Source organism: Podarcis muralis, chromosome Z (genome assembly GCF_964188315.1).
Source record: "Podarcis muralis chromosome Z, rPodMur119.hap1.1, whole genome shotgun sequence".
Taxonomy (NCBI): Eukaryota; Metazoa; Chordata; class Lepidosauria; order Squamata; family Lacertidae; genus Podarcis; species Podarcis muralis.
Window position 1 is genome coordinate 12,847,028 of NC_135673.1, and position 21,244 is coordinate 12,868,271.

At 46.9% G+C, this 21,244-nt stretch overlaps 1 protein-coding gene across 7 annotated transcripts; it reads left to right on the plus strand.

Moving 5' to 3' along the window:
* Positions 1 to 641: 641 nt before the first annotated feature.
* Positions 642 to 17,937, plus strand: TOR4A (torsin family 4 member A). 7 transcript variants are annotated; one of them, XM_028715606.2, is made up of 2 exons: positions 642 to 731; positions 15,372 to 17,937. In XM_028715606.2, exons 1-2 carry the CDS (start codon positions 689 to 691, stop codon positions 16,649 to 16,651), a joined length of 1,323 nt encoding a protein of 440 aa, XP_028571439.1. In that variant the 5' UTR covers positions 642 to 688; the 3' UTR covers positions 16,652 to 17,937. The 7 variants fall into 7 exon arrangements, with proteins under 7 accessions (XP_028571439.1, XP_028571441.1, XP_028571438.2 ...); XM_028715608.2 differs by lacking the exon at positions 642 to 731 and adding an exon at positions 2,101 to 2,412 and having other exon boundaries at positions 15,377 to 17,937; XM_028715605.2 differs by lacking the exon at positions 642 to 731 and adding an exon at positions 2,102 to 2,412.
* The last annotated feature ends 3,307 nt before the right edge of the window (positions 17,938 to 21,244 follow it).

The window sequence follows — 21,244 nt, forward strand, 5'->3', positions numbered from 1 at the left end:
CATACTAATATCTAAATTTATTATTATCTTAAAACCATTGTACTCACATGTTGTGTTTAAATTTACTATTAGCTTTAAACTGTCATTCTTTGCAGAATATACACATTTTTTTCTTTTCAACTCTTGAGTAGTAATTAATCCTTACATTGAAACTTGTGGCCAGAGTTCTTGGTTTATCCTTTTCAGTGCAGCTGGTGGTTAGGCTGAGCTGTAAGGGGGTGGGCTGAGGTATAAAGAGATGGTGTGTTTTTTTAGTCAGGTGTAAAGGAATTAGAAGTCGGTCGGGTGTGGGGGAAATGTGATTGGCAAAGGACCCAGCAGATAGGCAGGGTTGGCAAGTGGAGTGAGCCCTAGCAGGATGCATACACACATATTGTGCATCTTTGGCCGTTTTGTATTGATTTGCACATATTTTATTTGGCATTGTTTTACAACTGTATTCCCCCCACAACACACACACATGCATGCACACGCGAACGCGTGCACACACATACACACACACTGGTCTGTATGACAATTATGCAAATTACAGAATACACCTGCCCATTGTTGCGTCTTTCAAAGGGATTTGCATACTCCTAACTCTAGGGCTAATTTCCCTGCGTAAAGTCAGAAGAGAAAAACAAAACCGTTCATTGAACATTGGGAAGTTTGGTCGAGGAAGCCAGAGCCTGAAAGGGTCAATGACATGGGACTGTTTTCAGCTGATGCAGCAAGAGACCCTTCCAGTGGTGAGTGACTGGCCTTAGGAACTGTAAATGAGGGGAGAAGAGCTATTCAAGGCATACCTACAGCAGCCTTTAAAAGAAACAAAAACAAACAAACTGGCAACCCTGTAATTATTTGCCTGGTTTGATTTTGTTGTTGTGCTGGGTGGCTGCTTCAGCAGACAAAAAGCTGGGATGGGGAAGGTCTGTGGCTTATTTTTTTATTTTTTTATATTCATATCCTCTGCCTATCTGCCAAGCCTTTTGCCAACCCCAAGGTTACAAAGTGCGCTTCATGACCGAGTGGGGACTTGAACCCTGGCCTCCCAGGTCCTTGGCCGACAGACATTCTAACAACTACACCACCAGTTGCCATGAAGCTCACTTGGGTGACCTTGGGCCAGTTGCTGTCTCTCAGCCTATCCTACCTCACAGGGTTGCTGTGAGGATAAAATTGGACAAAGAGAGAGAACACTGTACAACCACCTTGAGCCTTTTGGAGGAAAGGTGGGAGGCCGTAGCAGGTGCTGTAACTCTCCAACCGCTTGACTTTACCCCCGAAAGCATCCTCTTCCATTGTCTCTCAAGGCAGACCAGTGCCAGCAACAACCTATGTTCCAGGGCTTGGATGTTTGGTGTGATGGTTAGACCAGGGGCAGGCCACATTCATACCACACATTTAAAGCACTCTGATAACAGGTTATGGCTTTGCCCAAAGAATCCTGGGAACTGTCATTTGCTCTGGGTGCTGAGAGTTGTTGGGAGATCTCATTCCCCTCCCAGAGCTACAATTCCCAGAGTTCCCTGAGAAAAGGGATCAACTCTTATAGCACTCTTGAGAGCTGTAGGTTCAAGAGAGGTCTCCTAACAACTCTTGTAAACTGTAAAAGTTTACAGTTCCTGTAAACTAAAACCATTGACTGTCCACTGTGGTATCATGGTGCTTTTTATGCTGTGAATGTGGCCTTAGACAGGGATAGTCCAAATCCCTTCAAACAGAGGATTGTCCTCTGTAAAAGTTGGTCATGTGGCTCATGTAATGAAGGCCTCAGACGTCGCAGCTGGAGCACGTGGCCCAAGTGGAGCACAGCAGCCTGTCTGAAGTCATCCACCTTAATTGGGGGCCAAGTGAGAAGCTTCAGACTATCCTGTGGTGCAGGCCGGCTGGCCTATCGCCCCTTCACCTCTCTTTGACTCAAGAGACCCGCAGCGGAATGGGTGGCGACAGTGGCCTGATCTGCCTCACATAACCAGAGTCAGGTTTCCTGTCGCAACCCAGACGCAGCCAATGAATGGGCTTTTTGCCTCTCTCTGTGTGTGTATGTGGTGTTTATGTTTCTCTCTCTCTGTGTGTGTGTGTGTCTGAACTCTTGCAACACAGACAGGCCAGCAGCCAAACACAGCTGCACAGTGCTTTAGCGATAAGGCCTCATGAGGGTGTGAGGAGGAAGCTCAGGAGGGAGGAGGGCCCTGCTCCCATCTCTTGCTCTTTTCTCTCTCTCTCTGACACACACACAGAGAGAAAGAGAGAGAGAGGCAAGGCCACATCAGCTTTGCACAAGTGGCTGCACTCTCAACCCTGCTGACGCGACTTCCAAAAAAAATGCCACATGGCTAACGCCGGCTCCTTGGGACTGGCCCGGCTCCTTCAGAGGAGGGAAGCAAGTTCCCTGCTGGTGCAGCTCCGAAGAAGGCCCAATGCTTGGTAATGCTCTCTGTCTGTCTGTGGTGGGGCTGGGTTGGATGGGTGGAGCGGAGAGTCCAGTATTTATTATTTTTTTTGATGAGGTCAGTACAGGGTTGTAAAGTTGCTGGCTGCTCCAGAAGGAAGAAAACAACCTTCTGTGTCACTGTCTTTTAAGAGTATCTTAATTTGCAGCAGCAGCAGCAGCAGCAGCAGCAACTTGTCTTTGCATTGTTGGGGGTGGGGGGTTATAATCACCTGGTAGTGGTCATCAGATCAAGTTGAAGAGGAGCAAAAGTCTAGTGTATGAAGTTTGCAACCATGCAGAGAAATCAATGCCCCGAGCAAACTTCTATGCTGTGAGTAACTGGCTGGCATGCAGTTGGCTTAAGAGAATTAAGTTTTTACTGGTACAGAGCTGAAAAGGATGGCAGTGCAATGGCCTTTGCTGAATTTCTGCAACTGAAAAATGCTTTCAACTGTTAGGGGTTGTATGAGGCTGCTTTGGGTTGGCATCATCTTTTTCTTCTGTAATGGGCAGGGAAAGACTGAGGGATGTGGGACTGGGTTTCCCAGCTGACCAGTAAAAAACGGACCTGGCCTGCGTTTCACAAGTCACTTGATCTGTCTGCTGGCAAAGCCTTTCAAAACAGCTTTGCCATCTGCTAATGTATGCCAGTTGAGGTGCAGCTAAAGGCAGATGAGCAGGGTTAGCTTAAAAGCTGGCAACTCTAAGGCTGCCATTAGTTTTTGTTTTCTAGTTGGGCTCCTGCACTTTAGCCATAGGAAAAGCAGGAAAGCTATAAGTGAAACTTTTTCCTGGTGTGGAAAGTGCATGTGCGCAGACTTTCCCTTGCATGTACTGTGCCTGGGAGTGATATTGTGGCTTATCAGGACATCTTTCTTTGGAAGTAGTTTGCAACTTCAATGGCAAGTCATGAATCTCTGGAAATGAGTTCTCTAACTAGGAATGAGACGCACGTCATGCAGCGCTCAAACATAAAAAGATGCACTTCCTGCTTTGGAACTTCACGGGAAATGCACATGTCAAAACAGATTGTTGAAAATTCTCTGGCAGTGCACACAGCATGACCACGTTGGCGATCAACTGGTCACCCATCTAATGAACCATTTCTCCACTTAGAGGGTTTCCGGCTAGTGTTGCCACCTTCTGCCTATTCCTATGCTTTTAACAGCTGCCTGCAATGGGATAAATTGAGCAGCTGACGTTTTCTCCATTGCTTCAGCTCCATGCTAGGAAAAGCTTCAGTTGCTCAATTTGTGCCTACAAAGCAGGAGTAGTGCCTCCAGGCCTCTCTATGTGGCCCTCAAAACTCTTCCAAGACCACACCCCCTCTCCCTACTTAACGCTTTGCATTGACCCTGCTTCACACCTTTAGTGTTTTTGCCTGGGTGGCCAGTACCCTTAAACTCTGAGACTGTAATGCCTCTTGCTTGTCCAGGATGGAAGATAGAGATGTGTGTGTGTGTGTGTGTGTGTGTGTGTGTGTGTGTGTGTGAGAGAGAGAGAGAGAGAGAGAGAGAGAGAGAGAGAGAGTAAGCTGACAGTACAAAGGTAAAATCCATTGCTCCAACCCACCTTTGCTCCTGGCCCTGCCTACCAACTGGTATGTGGCCCTCAGAAGGTTGTTTAGAGGGAATGTGGCCCTTCGGCTGAAAAGGTTCCCCTGCGGTTGCTGCAGTTAAAAGCCCATCAGTAAAACAAGTTGGTAGCCTTACTTCCAGAGTTTGTGTGTGTCAGATGAGGTGACTCAGCACATCCGACATCCACAAACCATATGAAGACTGCTGGTCGCTGTTTGCCCAGATATCAGTGGAGAAAAGGGTGGTGAGATAATGTTCTGCAAAGCATTCCCTGACTAGTGTGGTTGCAATTTGATTGCAAAGACCAGATGTTTCCACATCCTGAAAAATGCTTGTGATCCTTACATGTGGAAATTTTGAAGCATTCTGCCCTACTAGTCCCAGGAAACATTAACCAGGAGCCTGCAAATACTTTTGCTCCCTTCCTGTTGCCAGCCCTGCTGGAGATTTACAGCAGCAAATAGGGGGGTGGGTGAGCACCTTCCATCAGTAGGGGTGTGAAGTGTTTCTGCTCAAGAATGAGGCCCAACAAGTTTTGCCTGCTCTTCCTGGGCCCTTGGAATGCCAGTGTTCATAAGCAGCTATTTGAGAGCTGCTAAACCCATTTCCTGAGCTATTTGTTACATCCCCTCCAATCCCCATGCTGAGGGCTTAGGGTGGCGCTGTGGTCTCTAAACCATAGAGCTTAGGGCTTGCTGATCAGAAGGCGGGGTGAGCACCCGTTGCTCAGTCCCAGCTGCTGCTCACCTAGCAGTTCAAAAGCACATCAGAGTGCAAGTAGATAAATAGGTACCACTCTGGCGGGAAGGTAAACGGCGTTTCCGTGCGCTGCTCTGGTTCGTCAGAAGCGGCTTAGTCATGCTGGCCACATGACCCAGAAGCTGTACGCCGGCACCCTCGGCCAGTAAAGTGAGATGAGCGCCGCAACCCCAGAGTCGGCCACGACTGGACCTAATGGTCAGGGGTCCTTTTATCCTTTACTTTTAAACCCATTTCCTGAGCTATTTGTTTCATCCCTTCCAATCCCCACGCTGAGGGTTTAGGGTGATGGTGGATACCAATAAAGTTAAAACCATAAAGCTTCAGTTACAGGGATTAAGCCCCCTCCTCATCTCTCGCCATTCAGACCATTGGTCTATCTAGCACAGTACTGTCCATGCTGACTGGCAGCAGCTCTCCATGTTTTCAGACACAGGGTCCTTCCCTGCTCTGCCTGGGACCTTCTGTGTGCAAAGCAGGTGCTCTACCACTGAGCTATGGTCTTTCCCTTTAAACTTAGGTAACTGCCTTTTATGAGGGAGTCAAACTATTGGTCCATCTAGCTCAGTGCTGCATGCCCTGACTGGAAGTGACTTTCAAGGGTTCTGGCACATGGAGTATACCTCTGAGCTAAGTCCCTTGAAGGGCATAAAGAGGAGACCTGTTGGATCAGACCAATAGCCCATCTAGTCCAGAATTCTGTTCTCACAGTGGCCAACTAGATGCCCCATGGGAAGCCTGCAAGCTGGTCCCGAGCGCAAGAGCCCTCTCTCCTCCTGCAGTTTTCAGCCACTGGCATTCAGAAATATACTGCCTTCGACAATGGAGGCAGAACATAGCCACCATGGCAAGAGGCCCCTAGATAGCCTTCTCCATGAATCCTCTTTTAAAGTAATCCAAACCTGAAGGTCATCACCAGGGTCAGAGGAAGGGTGTGTGTGGTGGGGGCGGGCTGCCCGGGTGTCACCATTGAGGGGGGTGACAAAATGCTGGGTGGCACTCACCGTGGAGCCCCAAATGGTCCGCCCGCTGCCTCCCCCCCCCCCCCGCAGCTGTAGGGTGGCTGAGTGGGAGGAGGCAGGCAGACTTTTTGGAGGCTCCGTGGAGCGGCCTGCCCCAGCTCGTCCTGCCCTGCCGGTGGCTGGCCCCCCCCCCACTGCCCCAGGTGCCCAATCGGCTTGCTCTGCCACTGGTCATCACTGCCTCCTGTGGCAGTTCCATAGTTTAACTGTGCTGTGTAAAGAAGTTCTTCCTTTTGCACGTCTTAAATCCTCCAGCGTTCAACCTCATCGGGTGCCCATGACTTCTAGGTTTATGAGAAAGGGAGGAGCACTTCTATCTATCCACTTTCTCTGTGCCATGCATAATTTTAAACATTTCTATAATAATGTCGCCTCTGAGTGTCCTCCCCCCCCCCCCCCCGCTAAACGAAGAAAGCCCTAATTGCTGAAACCTTTCCTCATTGGGATTGTCTGTCCCAGAGAGCTTGGGTAAGTTTCAGAGGGATGCTTTTAAAACCCTTGAGTAGCTGAGCTCTACTTATCAGAAGGAGGTGAGCTTGGGATGCTGAGAAAAAAATCGCTGTGCATCTGTTGCTTAACCATATGACATGGTGGGCCAGCCTGATGCTTCTGGGAAGCTGACCTCTTGGGAAGCCTGAAAAGGTCTAGATCTAGCCAGTAATCCGCCATATGCTACCTTGAACATAAAATATCCGCTGTTAGCCCTTATTGCTAGCAGTGAATTGCATAGTGGCTGCTGTTCAAGGTGACACAGGTAAAACAGGGGCTTATCCACGCTTACCTTTTTGCCTGCTCTTTCCAGGCACAGATCTGTGCTTTAAAGCTCTGTATCTGAGTGCGCTCTCTCTCTCGCCGCAAAGGTTTGCCCGCAAAGTTGAAGTGCAACAAATGACGATTCAGGTTTTCCACAGAGTCAGCTTTCATGGGGAAAACTCCAGAGCAGAGATAGAGCCCTCAGAAATGGAGCTTTAAAGTGTGGACTGTTCCTAGAAAGGGTAATCCCTAAAAACATAGAGGAAAAATAATTTTAAAACTATTAAACATTAATATAATTAAAAGTGTCTATCATCTACCTACCTGCCTGATCTATTAAAAACATACAAGCAACCACAACAAAAACAGCACAGCACCAGTCCTTTCATTAAAAGCACTCTGTTCCCAAAAGCCTGTTGGAAAAAAGAAGGTCTTCTTCACCTGTGGGCAGAAGGACAATAAGGAGGGAGTCAGTCTAACTTCTCTTAGGTCAGGAGGGAGTGCCAACGTCTGGGAACAAGAACAAGAGTTCCTCCAGTTAAGTATAGGTTGCAAGGAGGAATAACTCCCTTTTGCTTTCTCTGGAACATGCCACCAGTCATGGGATGACCTAGGCTCAGTGGAGGCTGTTCCATTAGAGTGCATGAGATGTTTCCCCTACCTGCCTGCCATCTTAATGGCATCCAGGGTGTGGTGGTAATGGCTGTCAGCTTCCTTCCCCTGAGTGTCAGTGTTTTCACTGAATGGGGAGAAGTCCCATTCAGTTCATATCTATTGGCGACCTTAACCTAATTCACGCTTTCATGGAACAATATGCAAAATGAAACGCAGCCCTCCTTCGAAATTTGAACTTCTCTGAATTTTGCAGTGCAATTTTCTGGCCAGGTAATGTGTATAAGAATGCATATACTAGGGTAAAGTATGCATATATTAGTGAAAATAACATATGAAAGGCATTGTATTATGGGAAGTTGATTTCCAAAAATGTGTTCTCTTTTCTTTTCTTTTCTTTTCTTTTCTTTTCTTTTCTTTTCTTTTCTTTTCTTTTCTTTTCTAGGGTTGCAAAACTGATGTAGAAAATGAGAGGCACACCAACACCATACATTTAAAGCACTCTTATTCCACTTTAAGACACATGGCTTCCCACAAAGTGTCCTAGGAATTGCAGTTTGTTGAAGGTCTCCTAACAACTTTCAGCACCCTTAACAGACTACAATTCTGATGACGGGGTGAATGGGGGTTGTACAGGGTCATGGGGGATTGTAGAACCTTTCCTTTTTTGGGAGCAGGGTTCCTATGTAAACATCCTACACACCCAAGCTCCCACAGACTGATTTGCATTGACTTATGCTGCAAAGTTCTGGTGTTAATTGGCTCTAGGCAGCTAATGAATGAGCCCACTATTTGCAGTACTAAATATTTTTTGCTCAAGCAGTTTTGTGCCAGAACGTCCATTGCACGGGGCATTGCCAAGGATGTTCTGGGATACCCGAGGTCTCTGCTTTCTTCTTCTTCCTCCCACCCACCCGCCCTGCTCCATTCTTCAGAGAAGTGCTTGAAATGGGTTTCATTTGAAGGCAAATTGCTGTTACTTTGGTAAGGGACCAGGCATTTTGAAACTGGGGGCTTTTCATTTCTGTGCATTTATGTCTCTACACTGTAATTATTATTTTTTTAAAAAAAACAATAATACATCCTGTGGGCTGCATTATTGAAGCTTTTGAAAGCTGTTTCACTTTGCTCTGAAAAAAAACAAAAAGAAACCCATTTTCTAAGTGTGTGCCTGATTTGCTCTCTGTGAGCTGTAATTTACTCTGTGAAAAAAAACAACCATTTGCTCTCTCTATCATCATCTTCTTCTTGTTGGATCTCAAAAGGACATAGGCCACATCCACACTATGCATTTAAAGCAGCATCGTACCACATTAAGCAGTGATGGCTTCCCACAAAGAATTATGGGAGCTGTGGGTTGTTGTTTTTTTTAAAAAAAGTTGCTAAGAGTTGTTAGAAGACCCTAATTCCCCTCAGAGACTTACGATTCCCAGAGTTCCCTGTGAAAAGGGATTGACCGTAGAACCACTCTGTGAACTGTAGTTCCGTGAGGGGACAAGGGGGTTTTCTAACACCAGTCTTAACATACTACATTTCCCAGAATTCTTCAGGGAAGCCATAGCTGTTTAAAGTGGTATCATAGTTTATTAAATGTATGGTAAGAATGTGACCTGGACGCGGGTGGTGTTGTGGTCTAAACCACAGAGCCAGGACTTGCTGATCAGAAGGTCGACGGTTCGAATCCCCGCAACAGGGTGAGCTCCCATTGCTCGGTCCCTGCTCCTGCCAACCTAGCAGTTCAAAAGCACATCAAAGTGCAAGTGGATAAATAGGTACCGCTCCGGCGGGAAGGTAAATGGCATTTCCGTGTGCTGCTCTGGCCTGCCAGAAGCGACTTAAGTCATGCTGACCACTTGACCTGGAAGCTGTACGCCGGCTCCCTCGGCCAATAAAGCGAGATGAGCGCCGCAACCCCAGAGTCGGCCACAACTGGACCTAATGGTCAGGTGTCCCTTTACCTTTTAAGAATGTGACTACGCTGTCATCCTCAGCAAAACAATGAGACCTGAAAGGTCATTTTTATTGTACAATCTTAGGAGGAGTGGGGGTGTGATGTGACTATCATGAAGGGACCCTTTGCTTCTGAATTTGCCATCAGGCAACTGCTGTTAATGTAGTATAAGAGTGCTTTAAAATACATGGTGTGGATCCTACCTGAGAGAAATCAGAACTGACAGGTTCACCCACACCTGAGCTCATGTAAAACTCAGCCGGATGGGGACAAAACTAGATTTAGATGGCTGTGCCTGTCATTGGCTCTGGTGCCACCTATTTCTGGGCTCCCTGACTTCTGCCAATGGGCAGCAGCCTTCACAGCCGGGGCTTTCTAGTAATCTGAGAGAGAACTGGTTTATTTCCTCTGTTTGCCGCTGGCTGGAACTCCTCTTCCTGGCTGCCATGACGGACCAAACGTACAGAAAGTGCATCGTTGATTCTGTAGCGTCTGACTCATGGTTTGGGTTTATGTGGTAAGAACAGAGCCCTTGCATGGATTCACTGGCTTCCTCAAAATATAACTACCAAGAACACTAGAAGCCCCTTTTGTTCCTTCCTGTGCAGTGTGTAACAGGAAGAAAACGATTAAAGGGGGTTAAACTTTAAGAACAGAAGAAGAACTCTGTAGCATTGAACCGAAAGGTCCATTGAGTAAAAGTATCCTGTTTCCACAAGCCTGGCATGGTAAGAGAAATGGTCCCTGGTTGTTATTACCCAGGTCCCCTCCCAATATCCTCTGTATTGTATATTTATAATGATTTGTGCTCATGTTGTTATCAGCCACCCCGCTTTTGATCCTATTTGAGCCTGCAAAAGTTTTGGGGCAGATATCCTGCTTCGTTTCCTGCATGTTCCATAGCGTTCTGCTGAAATTCTGTAACTTTTCATACCACAATTGTTCTGGTTTAATTTTATGAGTGTCCTGTTTCTGTTCCCCCTGTAGAACAAGAGTGCCCACCCACCCCCACCCCCCGCAGCAATAATGTGGTACCATTTAGGGGGCATATCACAGAACAAGAAATAAAATAGAATGATGACCCGTCCAGTATAAACACTCTACCAATGCACTGTTGTTGTTTCACATTGCAGTGCGTTGTTAAACTCTGGAACTCCCTCCCAAAGGAGTCACTGGTAGTCACTAACTTGGAAGGCTTTAAAAGAGGATAAGGCAAAATCATGGAGCATAGGACTATCAGTTGCTGTTAGTCATGATGGCTATGTTCTGTCTCCGTAATCAGAAGTAGTAATGCTTCTAAATACCAGTTGTTTGAAGCCACAGGAGGGGAGAGTGTTGCACTTAGGTCCTGCTTGCAGGATTCCCATTGTGTCATGAACTGGCTGGATGCAAATGAGTGGTGGGAGGCATCAGCAAGGGGTACCTTCAAGGGAACCCCCAGGGGAAGAAGGCTCAGAGCCAGGGGATTGGTGGTTGGACGGTGAAGTGTGGTCAGAAGGAGAAGGCGGAGCAGATTGGGAGGAGGAGGAGGTGCCGGAAGCTGAAGAGGCAACAGGGTTTAGTGAGCAGGAAGAAGCTGGGCAGAGAGCAGTCCAGGCTCAGAGGCAGAAAAGGAGTCGGGAGAAGGGTTGGGGTGGGACAAGAGGCAGCGATGAGGAAGATCTCTGAAGAATCCAGGGAGTCTCCCCCTCCTGATGCTTCCAGCTCCCCCAAACCGACCCGGTCTCCCAGAATACGCAGAGAGATTGGTTGTGCTCAGAGGCAGTCTCTGATTGCTTGGGGGAAAACCCTGGAGAGGACGGAACTTAGGCAGCTATGGGAAGGCGGGGGCCTCCAGTCCTTGCAGCTGCCTCACTGGGGCAACACATACCAGGAAGAATTGGTGGGATTACTGGCCTGCACTGTTGCTTTGAATAAAGAGTTAACTTTACTGAACCATCTGACCTACGCTTGACTCTGGTTCCTGATATACTGGGACATCTGTTTGGCCAACATGAGAATGGAATTATTATTATTATTATTATTATTATTATTATTATTATTATCTTAATGTTTTTATACAGCTCTGCTTATGTTATTATGCTTCAAGCCAAGTGTGGGGAACACTTGGCCCTCCAAATGTTGCTGAACTACAACTCCCACCATCCTTTGCTACTGGCCATGTTTGATGAGACTTATGAGAGTTGTAGTTCAACAACATCTGGTGGGCCAAAAGTTCCCCACTCCTGGACTGAGTTATATTCGGAGTAAGCCCTTTGTCCATTAGCTTCAATGAGGCCTGTAATGAGTTTGTACAAAAGATCCCAGGTTCAGTTCCTGAAATTTTCAGGTAACAGGAAAAGACCGCGTGTCTTAAAATTCTGGAGAGCCATTGCCATTCACCGTAGACAATGCTGAGCTAGGTAGAGTGATGATCTGACTTGGCAAAGGCGGCTTTCTATGTTACCTATATATAAGGCCAGCTTGCCTTCTTTCTTATAACCAATCAGGTGGTGGTTTCGCCTGTCAGTGGCTCTTTCTCCACCTAATGTTCATCTCCCTGCCTCCTGCCCTACAGCGGAGGCTGGTCTGTTAGGGTGAATGGGTAAGTGCCCCACCAACTTAGGTCAGCACTCACTGGCCAGCTTTCTTACAGCCAGTCCAGAGGGTTGTCCTGCCTGTCACCTTCCTCTTCCTTACTGTCAGCATTGCACTTGCAGAACTCAGCAGGGAGGAAGAGGACGGGGCCTAAGATAAAATGGCTTGGCCCTGCCTGTCATTGGCTCTGCCTCCACCTATCATGGGCTCTGGGCTCCACCTACTGTTTCCCCCTCCCCTGCCTCCTGCCCTACCAGCCCCAATGTGTACCAGCCACCACTGCTCTTTCCTCTGGAGATTGCAAGTGAATGGAAATGGCAGGGAAGCAGAGCTCAGGTGAACGTTAAGAGAACTGTCCTGACGGTAAGAGCTGTTTGACGATAGAACAGCCTCCCTCAGGAGGTGGTGGTTTCCCCTTTGCTGTAGGTGTTTGAAACAGCCGCTTGGACGGCTCACCTGTCAGGGATCCTGCAGTCGCCTCCTGCATTTCAGACCTTGTACTGAGTAGCTGGTTGGATCGGATGATTTCTAAGGTCCCTTCCACCAACTCGGTGACTTGCTGATCTCTAGAAGTTAATTACTGAGATTGAAAATGCATGCCTTCTTTTTGCTGCATGCTTGATCTAGGCAGCGCCCATCCTGCTGTTTTGCATCCTGCTCTCACTGGGTCAAACATATTTTTCTAGTAGAAGTTTAACCCAAAGAACAATTGGCCTCTTGGCACTGAAATCAGTGCTGATGAGTGAATGAATGCAGCCCGGTGGTGGGATGGGCCTGTCTGCTGCCCTCCTGATAGCTTCTCCCTGGGTCTGGCAGAGCTTCTCCCTATTGTCTATAGAGGCTTGTTTTCATATTCCCATCCTGCTTCTCGAGTTCAAAAGTGCCAATGGAATTTATAACAGTCCACAATCCAAACTGCCCATTATATATATGCACACAGTTCTAAAACCAGGCATGATTGCTGTGTTGTGCATAGTCAGGACATTCGTCCATCTAACCAGTTTATTCTTATTATCATTAGTACTATTTCCCCCCCACCCGCTCCACAAAGTCTTCATGGACCAGCTTTGCATTCAACATGCAGGATTTATTTACTCCCCCCCCCCCATAAAATGGCAGGGTTTTGACCAGTCAGCCTATATAGTTGAAATTGCACAAGTTAAATGTGCATAAGATGCAGTCCCTACTGCTTGTGTCCATAGTTGTCTTTATTTACTCTACTGGATCTAATAAAGAGAAAGAAGTGGGGGGAGATAAATAAATAGGGGACAAACCAAAGCTAATAACTTGGGGGATGAGTGGTATTTTGAATAGGTGGCGGGTTTCTGAGCCAGCTGATCCTGGCCTTAGCTGGATGACGTCACCCATCCCAGGTCAGCCAACTGAGCTGAGGCCAGGATAAGTCCCGAAACAGGGGTGTTCTACAGGTGTGATGGGGTGTGTTGTAGGTTGGTGCAGGAGGAGACATAGCCCTGTTCCAAACATGTTCAGATTGGTCATGTGACCTGGTAACCCAGTGGGAGTTCCCTAGTACAAAGGTGGTGTAAGTCAAAGTGTGTTTTAAAGACTTTCCCTCCTCCCCTGGAGGGTTCAGGTGTCACCAGCCCTTCTTCTTAATGGAGTTTTGAATCAGGGTTAGTTACACTGGCATGATTTACCCCAGCATAGATTAAGTTGGCTTCCTTTAGTTTGGATTGCTCTACCCATCAACAAACCAATGGTTATTGAAGTGATTCATCACTGAACTTCATGAAGTTGTTAAAATTAATGGCATTGTTATTTGCTATCTTAAGAAGTGCGCATGCACATGAAAGCTTATACCAGGAACAAACTTAGTTGGTCTCTAAGGTGCTACTGGAAAATTTTTAAAATTTTAAAAATCTATTTCAGCATTGTTATTTGTTAGTCATTTAAATACAGTGAATTGGGCCAACTACTGATGCCCTTTATCTTCCTGTGTGCTACATGCTAATGCTTCAGAGTCAGGCTGAATACAAAAGGTTTGGTGGTTCAGCGGATCCATGCTTTTACATTGCAATATTATTATTATCATTATTAAAAATAAACAAATCCTATTTTGCAGTCGGCTGTTAAAAGCAGACAGGAGTCTGTGTTTTGAAAGGCAGTAGCCTCTAGATGGCACTGCTCTCCAAGAAAAGGGGATTGCTTTTGACTTAAAAAAAAACAACAACCCAGAAAACTTACATGCTGGTTTTTCTGGTCTGGTTTTGTGAAACAGATACTTATGTCGAGATTGCGTACTTTTAAAAGGGGGTTAAGAGACACCCAAAGTGTGGTGCTGATGGTAACCAACCCTTCTGTTGGTTACCTCTTCCGTGCATTTCCCCAGATTCCTCTGGTAAACCAACAAGCAGTGCCCTTCCCCCACCTGACATTTGGAAGTAGACCAGGGGTCAGCAAACCTTTTCAGCGGGGGCGGGGGGGGCGGGGGGGGCGGGGGAGCTGGTTCACTGTCCCTCAGACTGTGTCAGGGGCTGGACTATATTTTTTATTTTTTTTTTGGGGGGGGGGAATGAACGAATTCCTATGCCCCACAAATCCCAGAGATGCATTTTAAATAAAAGGACACATTCTACTCATGTAAAAACACACTGATTCCCAGACCGTCTGCAGGCTGGATTTAGAAGGCGATTGGGCCGAATCCGGCCCCCGGGCCTTAGTTTGCCTACCCATGAAGTAGACTGTCCCTGGACCTGAAGGTTCCAATTACTGTCATGCAGGGTCAGTGCCAGGCTCTTTTGGGGAAGGGGGTTTGGCACAGTGCCACCTTCACCCACCCACAGACAGGACACAGTGCTGCTTAAGAGGGCCACCACATGCCTTCTTATTTGCCCACTAATGAAAATAATTTGGGGCCCAGTGAATGGTGGTGCAGCTGGATTGGGCTGGTTAGGAGCTCTTCCAAGCCCCTGGAGCCCTTGACTAGTAAAGGTAAAGGGACCCCTGACCATTAGGTCCAGTCGTGACCGACTCTGGGGTTGCTCATCTTGCTTTACTGGCCGAGGGAGCCAGCGTACAGCTTCCGGGTCATGTGGCCAGCATGACTAAGCCGCTTCTGGCAAACCAGAGTAGCGCACGGAAACGCCGTTTACCTTCCCGCCAGAGCGGTACCTATTTATCTACTTGCACTTTGACGTGCTTTCGAACTGCTAGGTTGGCAGGAGCAGGGACCGAGTAATGGGAGCTCACCCGGTCGCGGGGATTCAAACCGCCGACCTTCTGATCGGCAGGTCCTAGGTTCAGTGGTTTAACCCACGGCGCCACCAGTGTCCCTTTGGAGCCCTTGACTGGTGCCCAACTAAACCAACGGCTGGCACCAGGCCTGCCAGCATAGTTAACTTATATTTATATATGTAGAATTGTTTCTAAGTGTTTTTAAATATGGAATTGTTTTTACTGGATTTATTCATGGAGCTGTTTTCTTGTCTTATGGCTGTATTTGTTTTATAATTGTATATTCTGATGTTACAATGTGCCCTGGGACCTTATGGTACAGGTCGAGTAAGAAATCTGATAAAATAAATGAGATTTCTGCTGATAGATCTCTCTTCCACAAATGTGTCCCACTCATCTCCCTCTCCTCTCACAACAACCCTGTGGCATTTTGATACGGGAAGTAAACCACTGTACCATGCTGCCTTTCCTGCTGTGTTCTTATGCTTCTTTTTCTTCTCCTGTAGAGAAGGCGGGAAAGCGAGACCCACGGCAAGAGCTCACAATGGAGGGCCGGAAGCAGGCCTTGAAAAGCCCCCAGAAGCTCTCTCTGCTCTCATCCCCAGTGCGGGCTGCCATTCGCCTGCGGAGGACAGCTCATGCCTTTAAGAAGAACTTCCTGCCTGGGGACTCCAAAGCGAAGCTTCTCCAGCGGCAGATCTCCTTGGGGAAGGCCAGACTGGGCAGTGCCTCCACCTCCCTCTTGAGCCAAGCGAGCTTTGAGAGTTCTCAGTACTTCACTTTTGATACCTCGGTGCAGGAGCCCTCAACCAGATCCAGCAAGCGGAGGAAGAGGTCCAAGAACCCCAGGGTATTGTACCCAGGAAACTCCAGGAAATACCTCCCTGCCGAGCACAAGAGCAAAGCCAAGAGGTGCCTCCTGTTGCTTGTAGGAATTGTCTGCTTCCAGATCCTGAACGCCATCGAGAATCTGGACGATAACCTCCTGAAATATGATCTGGATGGTCTGGAGAAGACAATGCACCGAGAGGTTTTTGGGCAGGCCTTAGCAGTCGAGAGCATTGTGGCGTTGCTCAAGGACTACCTGGCAACCCACATACACAACAAACCACTGGTCATCTCCTTCAACGGCCCAAGCGGGGTTGGGAAGAGCCACGTCGGTTGGCTGCTAGCCAAACATTTCAGGTCAGTCATGGGGCACAGCTCTGTGCTCCATTACTTCGCCATGCACCACTGCCCGGACAGCGCTTCCACATCAGCCTGCCAGCAAGATTTATCTAAGACGATCAGCGAGATGGTTACCCAAGCCGAAATTGAAGAGAAGATCCCTGTGTTTATCCTGGACGAGGTGGAGTTCATGTCTACGGCCTTGCTGGAAACACTGGGCGGGTTCTTCCAGACGAACCAAACCAACGAGTTCCTCAATGCTGTGTACATCCTGATAAGCAACCTGGGGGGCAACGAGGTCGCCAATGTTCTCCTTCAGAATGCCTCTGGCGACCTACTGCAGCCCCAGAAGAAGGTGGAGTTGCTGCAGGCTGCTCTCCGTCCTGTCCTTGACCAAGTCCACCCTCTTTGGATGTTGGCGGAGATCGTTCCCTTCGTCTTGCTGGAGAAGAGCCACATCCTGAGCTGCTTCTATGAGGAGATGATGAGCGAAGGCCTTTATCCCGATCCGAGCCACGTGGAGAGCTTAGCCAGCCAGATCAACTATTACACTCAAGGGGGCCAACAGTATGCCATCACCGGTTGTAAGCAAGTTATAGCCAAGGTGAATCTACTGTAAAGGACAAGTGGGAACTTCTGACAAAAGGGCTGCTTTCCCCCTCTTTTCATTATGGAAGGGTGAACTGCAGGGGTCGAGAACTTTCAGCCCATGGGCCAAATGCGGCCTTCCAGGCTTCATTATCCCTCACGTGTACTGGGTTGACCAATGTCTAGACTTATTTGCAAATGTATAGGGAGGAGAGCAACATGGCTTTTGGTCGCCAGAATGTACAGCTAGGAATATAGGAAGCGAAGGACTTACACTTGAGATTGCTTTTTTCCTCTTCCCTCCCATTTCTTTTTTACCTCACGTGTCATGTCTTTTTAGATTGTGAGCCTGACGGCAAAGGACTGCCTTAGTACTGATTACTGTGAGCTGCTCTTTTTCTTTCTTTCTTTAGGGTGTGAATGCCATGAATAAATAAATAAATATGCCTTTTGGGAGAGGGATGATTTTTCAACCACTCTGAAAACTGTAGCTCTGGAAGGGCAATAGGGGGTTGTCTAGCAACTCTCAGCAGTCTTATCAAACGACACTCTTAGGATTCTTTGGGGGAAGCCATGACTATTTAAAGTGATATAATACTGCTTGAAGTGTATAGTGTGGATGGAGCCCTAGGCATTACTAGAGTTGAAGGAAAGGCATAACTCTCAGGGTGTTAATGTGAAGCAAGGCCAGTGAGAGGTGTGGCCAGGGGAGAGTTCTGAGGGCCAGATAGAGAGGACATGAGGGCCACATTTGGTCCTCAGGCCCTGAGGTTCACCATCCCAGCTATAAATGCTTTTGAATCAGGCTTTTTCCTTTGAAGGGGCACCAGAAAGTTTCCAGTCTTGAACTGGTGGCTCCCAAGGGTTGAAATAGAAGAAAGCCTCTTTGAGTCATGGGTAAAAGAGAAAATCTTACACAATTACAAGGAGAAACAAAGATTAGAATATAACTGCATTTAATCCTGATGGTTTTAAATAAAAGTTGCCTCCAGATGGAGGCTTAATACTGTAAACAGGTCATTCAGATATTGCAAATGAGTTGTTGGCAAAAAAAAAAAAATTTTTTTTAAAAAAAGACTGCATTTGCAGCTTCTAAATCTGGATTAAATGGGATGGCAGGATACAAGCTGGCATTTTGATGCAGATGTTGTCATGTGGATGCTACATAAAGCCTGAATGGATGAGGAGCACCGATCCTGTCTGGAAGCCCCCAAGTTCTTTGCTGTTCCATAACACTGTCAATTTAAAAAGCAGCAATGTTTTCTCAAAAACACAGTCAAAAATTAAATTAAAAAGTTGGAAAAAATGTCAATCTAATCATATTATCAGTACTGTATTGATTTTGGTTTATTAGTATTCTTTGATAAAGAAGCAGCAAAAATGGGCTGTAGCCAATGCTATCCGGAGCAGACACAATTGAAATGGATGAATGTGACTCATTAACACTTCTGCTTGTCCCAGCACTTTCCCTGGGAAAACCCACTCTTTACCCCTGAACCAGAGTAAATGTCAATTGGAAAACTGCTTGGATCCATGCTTTCTAGGTATGGGACAAGTGGGACGAGCCCTAAGGCAGTGTACACATTACAGTGGTACCTCGGGTTACATACGCTTCAGGTTACAAACTCCGCTAACCCAGAAATATTACCTTGGGTTAAGAACTTTGCTTCAGGATGAGAACAGAAATCGTGCTCCGGTGGCTCAGCAGCAGCAGGAGGCCCCATTAGTTAAAGTGGTGCTTCAGGTTAACAACAGTTTCAGGTTAAATATGGACCTCCAGAACGAATTAAGTACTTAACCCGAGGTACCACTGTACTGCTTACAGTGATGACAAAACTGAGCTAGGTAGACCAATGGTATGACTTAGTATAAGGCAGCTTCCTGTGTAAGTTGGCTGTTCATTCAGAGCCATGAGGACTAGAATCGTACTTTATTTCTAGGGGAAGTGCCATAGCTCAGTAATAAAGCTTCTGCTTTGCATGCAGATGGTCCTAGGTTCAATCCCCATTATCTTCAAGCAGGACAGGGAGAGAACCCTATCTGAAACCCAGGGCCCATGAAAGCCACGCTTAAGCTAAGGTGTACTCATTTCAGAGAGCTGCTACACATGTGCAGATAACAGCACACCACTTCACTGGATGGGAATTCAGTCCTGGGAACAAAACAGGTAATGGGCATTGGATAAAGACATCCCCACCAGCTCTCCAGGTGTTTTCAAGATCTCACATTGTCAGCTCTTTCTATTTCTGCCCCTGTGCCCTGAATTAGGAAGCAGCTTCAGGCTTTACCCCATAGCACTGTAATTCTGAAGAAATGTTTCCCGCCACCCCAATCTCTGGGCAGTCAAATATTCCAGGGGTTCCCAGCGCTTGCCCAAAGTCCATTTTTCCTTTTGGAATGAGGCACAGCGGAGACTGTAGTGTCTTTATGATATTTACAGACATATACAACCTGAGCCTACGATGGAAGGGTTCACAGCATCAACACCCCAAAAGGGTCTTGTTTCTCTCATAGCTTTTGCCTTGGATTCAAACAGAAATCAAACATTGCTCTCAAACATTGTTCTGTGTCTCTCCAGCTTGCTGCTTTACCTCTAGGTCACATCACTCTTACTCTGCCTTTTCCTTCTAACCATGAGCTGGGGGAGCCTCACCCATGTGCCATCTCTCAGAGAGCCCCTCTCCTTTGCTTTCTTAATGGCCCATCTCACAGGCAATCACCTTTACACAGGAAGCTAGCCTGCCTTATATTTTAACAGTTGCTGGATCCAGGGGTTAGAAAGATCTCACATACAGCCTACTCCCCCCCCCCTTGCTCAAATACCTTATTTCCAACCTACACCTACTTATGAAAATAATCTTGGGCACTGGGACAGTTGGCATGATAGAGCAGGTGTGTTGTTGACTCATATATATTCTTTTTTTTTTATGTGCAGAGTTTTCTGCTCAACCAGCAGTGGTCTATTAATAACTTCTCCCTAAAAATAGCAATGCATGTGTTTTAAGAACACGCACAAGGTATTTGTCTGGTCAAGCACAACAGTTTATATCCTATGGGAGGGCACCCATCTTTTGCAATTAACGGCAATAATTATCAAACAAATGAGTCAGATGAGGCAAAGGGATTTTGCCAAGCAGATTGTGTGTGTGTGTTGATTTTTCTTACTGTTAACTCACCTTGCAAATAATTTCCAGCTTCATGGCAAGAAAAAAAATATTTGGGACCTCATGCAATCTAGCAGCCTTGTCGGATGGCTTGGAGGTAAGGTTGGATTAGCTCAGGTTTGTCACTTAGAGGAAAAAGCCAGGCCATCAATAAGGTAGAACCTGATTTGGCCCACAGTGTCACCTGATAGCTGCCAGGTTGGTCACTGCAAATGCTGCCCATCAGCAGTGGGAGGCCTGTGATTGGCTGGACCTGGAGTAAATACTCCTCCCACCTTTCTTTTAAAACAGGAAACTGTGGTACAGTGAAGTAATCTTATATTCTGGTCTTATGAAGGATGGTGGTGGTCTTCATGGGATAGGGCTGTAGTTCACTGGTAGAGCATCTGTCTTGCCCAGAGGTCGGCAACCTAAGGTCCGTGGGCCAGAAGCGGCCCATGAGGGTCGCTTAACCAGCCCATGAGTTGCCCCCGAACCGAGCCGCCTGCTTGACGAGTCCCCGCACACTGCGCTAAACCAGCACAGCGCAATGCAGGGACTCTTTTCCACAGCTCCGGAAATCGCTTCTGTGCATGTCCACAGTGCCGGAAAATGCTTCTGCACATGCCTAGGCGCTGAAAATCACTTCTGCACAGGTGCGATTTTTGGCATCTGGGCATGTGCAGATGCAATTTCCGGTGTCACGCTGCGCTGGCCTGGCCCACAGAGAATCCCCGTTGGAGTGATCCAGCCCATGCCCTGTAAGCCTTGCCGACCCCTGGTCTTGCCTGTAGAATATCCCAAGTTTAATCCCTGGCAACAACTCCAGGTAGGACTGGAAGAGACCCTTGTCTAAAACACACAGAACCAGCATTGAAGTCACTGAGTTAGATGGACCAATGGTCTGACTATAAATCAACTTCCTGTGTCTTAAGGTGCATGCCATAACTCAGTGGACAGCATCTGCCTTGCCTGCAGGTCTCGGGTTCAATCTCCAGCAGCTTCTGCAGGTAGGACTGGGAAACTTGCTTGTCTGAAATACTGAGCTTGATGGAACAATGGTCTGACTCCCAGTATTGCTAGATAACAATGTAATTTTATTCTCTTTAAATGGGTTTTGGACCCCCCCCCCCCAATGATCTTGAATTCAGTCCCAAATCACTTTGCTTTTAATAGATAGATAGATAGATAGATAGATAGATAGATAGATAGAGTCTTCCTAAAATTCATGAACATTTTTGGGCACATTTCTCCTAATGCACACATTATTGTATGCAGTTTTGTCTAATGTGCACATTTTTGCAAAGCAATTTCTCTTAATATAGAGCATTTATGTCTGTTACTTTCACAGATGCATGCAAGTATCTTTTGTCTGTCCTGAGCCTTCCAATGTTGGATGCCCCAAAGTTCTAGTGTTAATGGTGTTAAGGGGAGAGAAACTTTTTTCTGTTCACTTTCATAATTTTATAAACTTTTACTGT